Genomic DNA, 11,261 nt, shown 5'->3' on the forward strand with positions numbered 1-11,261 from the left:
ACACATTACTGCTGAATGGAGAGGCCCATTATCATACTGACTGACTTCTTTAAAAGCAGATTTCCCTACTGTACGAAGAAAGCCTACTCTAAAAAAAATTTTTTGTGACACAACTTTTCAGAATTTCAGAATTCATATTCCAGACTTTTTTTTTCTTTTCCAGTGGCTCATCACTCAACTATGGTCTCCTTCATATTTCTACTGAGATGTCTGACTTTTATGACAATAAAACATACCATAAATCCGTTCCTTCAAGAGACAACATCATACAGTATGTGTTACCTTCAGGCAACACATTTTCTTAAATATACTGGTGCATTTAGTTAGAGTATAAAATTAAAGGCAACATTAAGTTAAGTTATCACAGAGGGGGAAGCACAAGCTCCCTATTACCAGAGCACGCATTTAAAAAATTAGGCGACACCACAATGTTACTCTGAAAATAAAATTACAACTGTCTGGAGAATGACATAATGGAATTCACTGTCCTTGAAATGCATTGCTTGTCTCACTGTATAATCACATTATGTGGCTAACACACTTCCCAGAACTCAGAGTCCAGGTGAAATCTCAGTCCCAGTGAACCTTATCGAGGAGCGCATGCAGCTACACCACCTGAGGTCAAAGGTTAAATACGAAAATAACAACTGTCCTTTAAAAGCACAAGGGACACTGGAAAACCAATGCCACACTTTGCACCACAGCATTGTGCTGCCTAATAGGACAACCATTCCCCAGTTCTGTAATGGTCAGTCTGGTTATTAGCTAGCCTGTCCCATGTCCTGCATGGATGCATCTCCAAATGTATTAATGTTTCTCCCACATTAGAAAATGCCAAGGTGCAAATCAAAAAATGTTAGTGGTTTTGGATGCATTGTTTAAAATATAGATAAAACATCTGAAATGGTATCATTAGGTTATTAAAAGTGTAAAAGCATTCTGATATATAACTACGGACCAAAGATGTTGCTCAGGAAGTTTTGAGATCATGGATACAGAGAAGTGATGGATAAGGATAATCTCCCCAGCTAAGAGCAAGCATCAAACACTCTTAATACGGCTCTTAATACCCTTGTTAACTGCAAGTATGTACAAGCCATCAGAGCCCAAAACTGAATTGTACAAGTTCCATTAAGCTTTGTAAACTTACAGTAAATGTACAAGTGCAAAGCAGAGAAGAGAGATTCCCTAGCATTGCTAGCAATGCTTTCTGACCTCAAACTGGGCCAAGGATGACAGTCACACTGAGGTTGTTCAAAAGTACAACTATCACAGTCTATATTTGCCATTTTCTGGGGTGAGTGCAGGTTGCGTGTTTACTATCATCATGTCATGACGCAGAGGCACGGTGAATGTGGTTAGCCAAAATGTTCTCCGACCAAATAGTCAGAAGTGTGTACAAAGCCGCACTGATTCAAAATCAGACCGATACATTTAAGTTCAAGGAGTGATTTCTAACAAACACAAGCTGAAACTCAGCAGCAGCCCACTAACAGACTGGGTCAACGGATGTTTACTGCTTGCTGGTTAGGTGTTGCTGCACTTTTTTTTTTCCTTACCAATGGCACGAACATATTTAATGACCAAACACATTATATAATGGGTTATTCATCTTTTGGGGGAAGGGTCACACAGGGTTTCCGGTACTGCAAGTGCCTGGTGTGAATGAGTACGTCACTGCAACAGTACGCAGTGTCCCCTTTAACTACTTTCAATTGTGCAACACTATACAGGTTCTTACAGATCACAGGACAACGGCTCTGAGACTGGAGTTCAAAACAAGATCCAGGTCAGTGTGTGCCTTCTCCTGGCTTATTAAACACATACTGGCAAATGAACACATTTGTGGAGGGGGGAGGGGAATGGGCTGGCAGTTTGGGGGGGTTGGAATTGCTTTCTTGGGTGGGGGGTGGGGGATTGACGGAAAGGAGGTAGCTATTAAAAAGAAATTTGGGATTTTAAACACTTTAGCAGCATGGCGGACATCTGTAAAACAGATGAAGGTAGAGGTCTGTGCTTGGAGAAGTCCAGCCAGATTAGACAAAGGCAGAGCACACTCAATACAATAAATCAATGGATAATCATACTTACACCCGTACTTACATATCTTCAGTATCTAAATGAGAAACAAGCCTTTGGAAGCTCAAAAGTTAACAAATCAAGGCATACTCTTCTGCAATATGACTCCCGACCAATTTTAACATCCAGTCATAACATTCTAAGGATGTCAACTATGCTGACACACCAAAAAGAGTTGACACAATTACACCTGAACAAATTACGCTTTTCAACAAAATATAATTTTAATAAGCAGTCATTATTTGTTGTTTGCTATCTCTTGGTGAGGTCATAGTATGATGTTTGTTGAGGTTTTTCAAAGGCAAAGTGCATAGTGAATTAAAAAAACAAAAAAAACAAACAAACCCAATGCTCTGCAAAATAGTGTTGCCTTTGACCTTTGATCAATGGCAAACACAGCTGTTGATAGCTATGATAGCTATGGGGTCTGTGTCGTCCTGTTGAAAGCTAGGTTCCCCATATATTCACTACTTCAGATGGGAGTGAGTTGGTATTTGACCACATGTGCCTTATCCAACAGAAGAAGACCCCAAAAAGCAAGAGGCACTGCAACTTTGTGGCACAGCATCCAGCCACATTCCTTCACGTTGGCTTAGCCGACTTCCAACTAGGAATAACGGAAATCTTTAGCCTAGCATGTCACATTCGCCTATTTGACCATTTACAAACAACAGAAGATCCTTAAGAATAGAAATTGGAAGGGGGTGACAAACGCTGATATACGATGCAGGCATATTTAAAAAGCCCACCAAACAGGAGGCTGGTGTTTACATTAGAAGTTGTGTGGTGTGGTAGTAGCTACACAAATACAAAGCAAAACACGGTGTGCCTCAAGGCACAAAGTAATCACACTAATTCTGACTCATACAGAGAGTAGAGTAAACAAGAATACTCTGCATCTCAGGCTAAATTCTACAAGGTAAATCTCATAACCCTCACCAATAGAACTGGGTGAACAATGCAATGCCCCTTTGGTTGCACAGATGATGGGACAGGGAAAAACCATACTGTACAAAAAGAGAAGAAGGGGACTGCATGAATATAATCACTGAACCGAGACCAGGCAGTCCAAGTAGACGTAACTTAAAAACGACTCAAACGACTTAAAAACGAGAAACGGGGCTGGGGATGGGAGGCGTGCCTGCCCTGAGCCATTAAAGAAGTAAAACAAACTTTGAGCAGCGTCCAGCCGTTTTGGCTCATTATCAAGGGAGGCCTTGTTGAATGTCTCTCAGCTAGAAGTGCATCTCTGCTCGCAGGCTCCCTCGCTCCCAGAGGCAGGCTGGGAAAGTCAGCTGGAGGAGGGAGGAACTCAAAGCAGATTCTGTCCTGCCTGACAACACAAAGAGGATCTCCTCTTCCCAAATGCACCTAAAAGAGATGCAGCTACACAGCTGTACGGTCTGGCACTTCAGGATTACAGTGTCACTTTAATCGTGTCTTTGTATGTTAACCCATCTGATGGTTTGCAGGAGACAGCTGCATTTTTTTTATTTGACACAGATTATATTTCGTCAGTTAAATCCATCTGGGACAACAAAAGGTGCTAGGTGATACCTTTAATGTTCCAGTCTCGACCTTGACTGAGTTATGGAAAAGAACGGTCTCTTTGGAAACCTTTACTTTTATGGAAACCTTTGAAGGGGGCTTATGTGGCTCATGAATCTTACACGGAAGGAGCGTTTAACAGCCACGGGCGATGGAGAAAATAACCATGAGTTCGGATATACGACATTCAAGATTTAATTAGTTTAATTATAGTCAATTAGTTTCGTGTACACTGTACCGCTGGGAGGACAAGGGCTTGTTGCTACGGAAATAAAGCTCGTCACATTTAGCGCTCACCCATCCACTTATTTTCTGTGTTGTCGTGGTAGGAGAGCTGGTGTACCCAGCGCTGCACATACCCAAAGCCCGGTAGGGAGCTAATTGCGTCATTACGAGATCAACGTCATTTTGCGCATTGTCAAAACCATCGTGGAAAAGTGTGTGCCTTAACAGCTTTTCGTCTCTCATTCCATGCTAACTGTATATTTCACAAATCTCAAACAAAAAGGAAAAGCGACGGCAATAAAGGAGGCCGAGGGTAAAGTTTAGCTTATCTAGTTTTCTTCAGGGGATCTAAACGTAATCTTGTACTCCAATTACTATCAATATTATTAAATGGATGAATTGAACAAAGTCCCCTTTATGTCCCAAGTGTCATAATTTGACAGCTGTCTACGTGTGCACCATGCAAAGATAAGATTTTCATTGGGTAACAAAATCTCGCAAACTTTAAGTCCGTCCTCTTCTTGAAATAGTGTCCAAAACTTTTCTGGTTGGTTTTCTGACTGTCCGAAAAAATGTGAAAATGTGCTATTTTTTAATTTTTATTAATATTCAATTTTTTTTTCGTCAATGAGTTAAATCGCGACAACTTATTTTAGTTTGCACACCATATTCAAGGTATGTGTTTATTGGTGAATGATCGTAAGTGTACTAAAAAGAACCAGCAAAGCAGATCTGACGTGAATGTTTTCCCTTTTTCTTCTTTTCCCCTTCGCTCTTGCCCACAAGGCAGTTGAAATTCGCCGCTGTCATCTCCAAATGCATTTTCTTTTCTTGCCCAGCGGATACCAAACACACAATAGCCTTTCGGAGCATGTTCCACCTCTACATTTAGCAAAACATAACGTTCTTAAGCCTTACCAGCTTTGCAGGGATCCTTGTAGTCGATTACATCTGAAGTGGTAGAGGGCTCCACATAGTAGCTTGGTTCCACCGCGTCCAAATCGATCGCCAATAACATGCGAAGGCAGGATAGTAGAAACAAACATCTCGTCGTGAGATCCATGGTTCTAAAGCGGGGGTACGGCTTAGGAAAGACAAGAAATAGAGAGGAAAAGAAGAGGAGGAATGAGATAGGGAGAGGGAGAGAGAGAAAATGGGAGGTTTAGGGGGAAATGAGATCTCTCCGGAGGGCGGGTTTAAAAGCAGAGCTCTGCCTCTTCATAATGTCTTGATTCTGGGGCAGTGATTCGCTCTCACAACCGGGCTCGGGGCCAGTACACAGCTTGCAAACTTTGCAAAACGGTGATCGTGGCACATCACACACAGGATTGAGATATTTCCCTTTTTCTTGCTGTTGAAATATGTCCGCAAAGAGACAACATCTATGGAAACGTCTAGAAAGCAGTTATAGCTCATAGGTACCTTATTTAATTACTAAACATTCCAAGGGGAAAACAGCAATTTTGAACAATGTTTCATGGAAATATGATTGGCAAGATAACCATATTTAAACCATTCATATTTAATTTAAGGGGGTGTGGCTTCGCTCGTAACGCTAATTACGATTCATTTGGCTAAATGAAAAGGGTGATCTTGAACCATCTAGCAATTTCATGATTGTCAGTGAAACTGGTAGTCTGAAAAACAATTTGCGTTACGGAGACTGCTATCCAGTGAGTATCTGAAAAGATAAGGTAGCTAACATAAACAGTAAAAGTGGCACCAGTGCCGTTACCACGGCAAATAGATAAGATCAATTTATAAACCCGCTGAACGCCACCTTTGGTTCTCTCGTAAAATGCCTTCAGTTAAAAGACAGAAAGAAGTGTAGATTCGATACATCACAGTCTGTGTCAATCAGAATATATTTCACCTTGAAGTTGTGAATGAGAAGGGGTCAAGGTCGAGGGATCCTTTAGGAGAAAAGGATAGCAACATGAGAAGAAAAATGTATTCCAATTTTGAAATCCTGTCTACCACTCTTCAAGTAATTCTATGAGCTATTAGCATTTGGAATTACATTAGCAGGTTATGTCATAGTAGTGGGCTTGTAATGCCTTATACACCTATAGCAAATGAATGATAACAAACTGAATAAAGAATAAATAGTATAAAAGACAATGTCAATAAATAAAATGGTAATTATTTCCTCAGCTCAGCATAGGCTTCTTCCTGAAATGTTTCTTTATGCAGTGTAGTGTCTTAAATTGAAAAGCAAATCACAATCATTCCTTTCTAAACAAGGACAGACCCGAAGGCGCTTGGGGATGACAAACTCATGCATAATGCAAATAGTGAGCCTGCCCACAACACAATTAACTTTTAACTACTGTGGATGATCCTCAGGCCTCATTCATTTTCATGCAAGTTCACACTGACTCTCTCTGATACTTGTAATTATTTGCTATTTAAAAGGCAGCTATTGACATTTGAAACAATTTCTGCTAAATGACGGACCTGGTCCCTTAAGTCTTTTTCAATTTGTGGAAAGAATTTCCGCCAGAAAGTGTCTCCCTGACTGCCCCTGAGATTAATGCTTTACCAAACACCATAGAAAATCAAGAGACTTATCCAGCATGGTTTTTAGATCTATATTCATTACCATACCTGGTGGTCCCTTGCCACACCCAGCCACACCTGATCTATATGCAAATCAATATAATTCAATGTGTCTAAATGTGTGTAAACTACTTTTCACCCCCTGAGTCATGAGCCACGCCCCTTTTGGCAGCCCAGAAGTTTTTCAGTGCATTCTGAGAGCGTGCAGTTACTCATCTTGCATTCGGTGCACCAATCAGGAGTGGGCTGTAGGTGCATGCAAACTGCTGGACATGGCTCTAAGTCCCTGGTCACAGCCAGTTGCACTCAAGATTCAAGACACAAGATTCTTGTGCATACCTTGTTTATCAACATTCACTCTTTCAGCTGTTAATTTGCCACATTTCTCAAACATTGTTTTTAGATGCTCCCTTCACCACAGGTCAACGTCGCCAGCTAGCCAGTTTGAGAGCCCTGTGGTTGCCTGCAACCTCTAGTTAGTGATGAATTGCAATGTGTGACACTGACAATATACCTTTTTCAGGATGACACAAAGCACAGTGTCAATTACATTTGAGTGCAGGACAGCTGTCCTGTTTGGTAGCGGGGGGCTGTTGAGGAATTCTGCCCCTGCAGCACAAAAAATAATCCTTTCCACTGTCCCCTTGTCCTGATCCGTTTGTCAGCTGTGGTATAATGCAAAGGGAGGGAGCTGCTTTCAGGCAGAGTGCATGCTGATATTTCACTGTTGTTGTCGCTTCCTGTTTCATTTGCTCTTAAACTTTTTCACACAGAGGATTTGATGTTCTGTACCCATTCATCACGGCAATTGTTTTACCACTAAATTTTGCGTAGAAAAGAAAGGAAGGTATTTAAATGGTACCTAAGGTGGTTTTATGAGATCATAAAATCCATGCAGAGGGTTTGGTTTGATATAGTAAACATGTATAAATTTGCCTCATAAGCACCCTTTAGTCTGTATTTGCTGTGTCTAATAAAACATGTTCTCTGGGGATAATTTGCAACGCCTGTAATTGTTTACCTTTTCTGGGTAACATAGAGTTGATTTCAAAATGCGGTTAGGTACTTAACGTTCAATGATAACTGTAAGGAAAAGTCCTGACTTTTAAACATCCCTAGCTGTTTTTTAATTTGAATGACTCATTTCCACCACTATCAGCTTGTTAGTACAGAAATGCTGCATGGCATATCTGAGCTGAGATTCACCTATGAGAACCTGAGACAATTGTAAAGATGACCTGCTACTGTGAGTCTCACATTGGCAGCCGCTGACTTTCACCAGTGCAGAGAAGAGGCACATCTCCTAGGGGAAGCAGCTCTTGAATAAACTGCTCAATAATGGCCCTTTGTGCGCTACCTTGAGTTCAGTTGCTTAAGTGAGGTGGCAGGTGGTTTACGTTTGGATAATTCAACAACCAGCCACAGAACAGGAATAATTCATCTTCTGCTGGTGTGACACTTCAGATCATCTCAGGCATTTTGCTTGCTGCTGTGATGTCAGAGGGAAGCTGCTTGCAAATGCATACATTTGGGATGGTTTGTACTTACAGATAGCACTTTTTATGTTACAACTAACACGCACGCTGGCCACATACAGGTATTGTATCCAACACAGCCCAGTTACAACCGACAGATGCAATACGTACATGTGTTCTGTGCTGAAGTTAAGAATGTCCATTTAAAAGTGTTTCAATACTTTGAGAAGGCTAAAATGTTGGAGTAGTCATTGTGCTTGATTACATGCCGTGTAACACAGAAGGTATGGCTTGCATGGTGGCATTTTTGTTCTAATTCAGAATCCGTGGAGAAGACAAACATGGTCGAAAACCACTGAAAGCAAAGCGTTTCAAAAAGAGAATAAAGTACTTAGCGTGCAAAAAAGCCAGCTGTGGGTCATAATGCCATTTTTGACCTACACTTACTAGAATGGCATGACCATGCATGACATCTGCCCCACATAAAACAAAAGTGATTGTCAAGCAGGCTTAAGACACAACAGGGAAATGATGTAGACAATTTATCTGTAAGGAGTCGGTTTGTATAAGGAATCAAATGCCAAACTATCCTCTAGACACTGTATATACAGTATGCCCTTCTATTATATCATTCGGACAAATTTTGTTTTGACCAGGTCAGAAACTTTAAGAAACAAAGGAATTATCTTATGTCATCATCATGAGCTTTACAATAGATTGCGATACATTTTCCTCTCCTTCACTCACCCATGCATTTCTCTGGAAGAACTGAGATGTACATTTAATGAATATAATGAGCATGAATATTGAACAGTGTATTTTTTTTTTACCAGTTTAAATGTTATTTCCTTCAGTCCTTGAGAACTCCTGAGGTAGACTCTCAGTTGATGTTGTGGCTGGCATCTGATTTTCCACTAATGCCTCAACAAGAGGACAGGAGCTGCTTGATAAGACCTTGAATCCTCAGCTCAAAGAATGGTTATAAAATGGGTCTTGTAAGAACATCTGGCAAGGTGCAGACTGATGAATTATACAGGAAAGGAAAGAAAATCTGCACACTCTTAAATCCAATCCAAAGAGATTTATTCCCACTGTTTTGACACAAATCCTGACTTTGGCAGGATATGTAAATTATTCCAAACAGTACAGGATCATTGTCTTAAAACTGATGCCCCTCATCTTCATTAAGTAAGACCTTTGCACACGAACATGTTAAAATCAATAATAATATATATTTAAAATATATATATAATTAAATAGCACACTTAAACTAATTTAATTCCACCTACATTGTATTGCACCATAGAGATAAGGGCTTATGATTATCAATAGTATCTTATTTAATTTAAATTAAACACAACATATTTCACATTTTAAATGGATCCCACAGATAAATACAGCACAAACATATTGACAAAACGAGCATGTCTAAATGATTCTTTATGACTGGAAATTTCATTGGAAGGAACCTGGAAAGCAGTGTACCTTGCTGATGCTGTTTAACAACAACAGGCAAGTCATATATTAAAATAAAACGTGCATGTGTGTGCAAGCCAAAATTAATGATTAACAGTGAGAAAAAGGAACATTTCTGGATGATTTTTAGGACACTGTTTCCTGCTTTCAAGGACTTTAGGGATTTGGGAAGCTGGAGGGTAGACTGGTTGATTGGGTAAGTCACAGTATTTTACCTCTGTCCCACATAAGGCCTGAGGTCCAATAGTTTGTGACTGCACGCAGACCTGGGTGGTGCTCTAGAGAAATAAACCCAGGGAAGATGTTTGGTTTGTGATGCTCAACATTCATCAATCAGAGCTGTGAAAGCCATCAATGCTGTGCTCAGAATGGCAAACTCAGTTCTTGCAGTTCACATCCTGTGAAGTCTTTCCATTGTACACTTTGTGAGAGCAAAGGAGACAGGCTAAAATTGTTCAAATAACATCAATTAGTGCTCGACCAAATAAGACTCCTGGGTGAGAGCTGGGGGAAAAACGTGACCACAGGTGCTTGGGTTTGCATGTTATTGTCACGCTCTCATCATGTGTTCTGGAAATCCTCCTTTGGGAAAAATGCTTCTTAAATAGCTCTGTTTAGGAAAGGCTGAACAGTAGTAGAAATTAAATCAGTCAAGGCTGAATTTTATTGCCTGTCTCAGCTCATTAGCATATTTTCATTCATAATAATGAAAAAAATAGTTTATTTTGGGCAAGAGAATTTAATTGTGTTACCACAGATTTGTTTAGAATGCAATCTACAGCTATCAGCAATCTACAGCTAAATCTCAGTATATTTAAATGTATAATTGTACAACTGTATGAATTACTTCTGCCATTTTTAGCATATTCAGATTTCAGAGATATTCAGACATATGAGAAATCTTTAACATGCTTTTCAAACAATTTTCATAAATCAACATATGATATAGGACAACACAAATTAATAACTGACAGGAGAATGATAAAACACATCTGCACTAATACAGCAATAGAACAACATGTACACGTGGTAATAAACCAAACACACGAGAGTGGATTATTTTGAGTTTACTGCCATCTGCTGTCAGTAATGTCAAATTACACATTGTAGACAGCACAGTTTTTATTGTAATACTAACCGCTCAGCTTCTTTTTTATTTTCTGATCCTGGTAGTTACTGATGTGAGTCACCTACTTACAGGAGTCAAAGGTATTGTGGAAAGGAGAAAAGAATGGTGTCCCTTCTACTCTGTGAAACAGCTTTGCAAAATACCACACTGCATTCACTGTCTGTTCCCAGTCTGTAGGAAAGGAAAACTGTATTTCATGTGCCAAGGGGGAAAACCTACAAAATCCTCTTTTCCACTGTCTCATTGTTTCCATCTTGCTAGAATTAGGTAACAGATGTTTCTTCACAGCTGTTCTTGACTGTTTAGGGGTGCATAGCAAACAAGTTGATTCAAGCACAAAACAAGTATATCCACCGAACCGACACAGCTCCCTACAACACCAACACCACCTGTTGCTTTTTCTGACACATTCAGCTGCTGCATCCTATGGATGCCCTGTTTAGGATGTTTGCACTGGACAATCAACACTGTTGTCTTAACTGGCCTGGAGACACCAAACATATATGTTTAAGATGAACTGAGGCCAGCATGCCCCTGTGTGTGTAGTTGTGTGTGTGTGTGTGTGCGTGTGTGTGTGTGTGTGTGTGTGTGTGAGAGAGAGAGAGAGAGAGAGACAGAGAGAGAGAGTGTGTGTGTGTTTGTAATGATTTCTTTGAGAATCACCTGTTCATTCAGTTTTGCTTATCCATATACATTTTAATCTGCTGCATTTCAGCTTGGAAGGCCTTGTTAGGGTACAACGAGCACCCCCTCTGTTGTAATTATTAGCT

General features: G+C 40.2%; 1 protein-coding gene across 1 annotated transcript in view; it reads right to left on the reverse strand.

Annotated features, from left to right (window-relative positions):
- bmp1a (bone morphogenetic protein 1a) overlaps positions 1 to 5,002 on the reverse strand; it is a 38,471-nt gene extending 33,469 nt beyond the window's left edge. Inside the window, exon 1 of the mRNA XM_036526719.1 lies at positions 4,771 to 5,002. Coding sequence (XP_036382612.1) covers positions 4,771 to 4,915 — 145 coding nt within the window. The 5' untranslated portion in view covers positions 4,916 to 5,002. The remainder of the gene's footprint in view (positions 1 to 4,770) is intronic.
- Between the last annotated feature and the right edge of the window lie 6,259 nt (positions 5,003 to 11,261).

The sequence above is a fragment of the Megalops cyprinoides genome, chromosome 4 (assembly GCF_013368585.1).
Source record: "Megalops cyprinoides isolate fMegCyp1 chromosome 4, fMegCyp1.pri, whole genome shotgun sequence".
NCBI lineage: Eukaryota > Metazoa > Chordata > Actinopteri > Elopiformes > Megalopidae > Megalops > Megalops cyprinoides.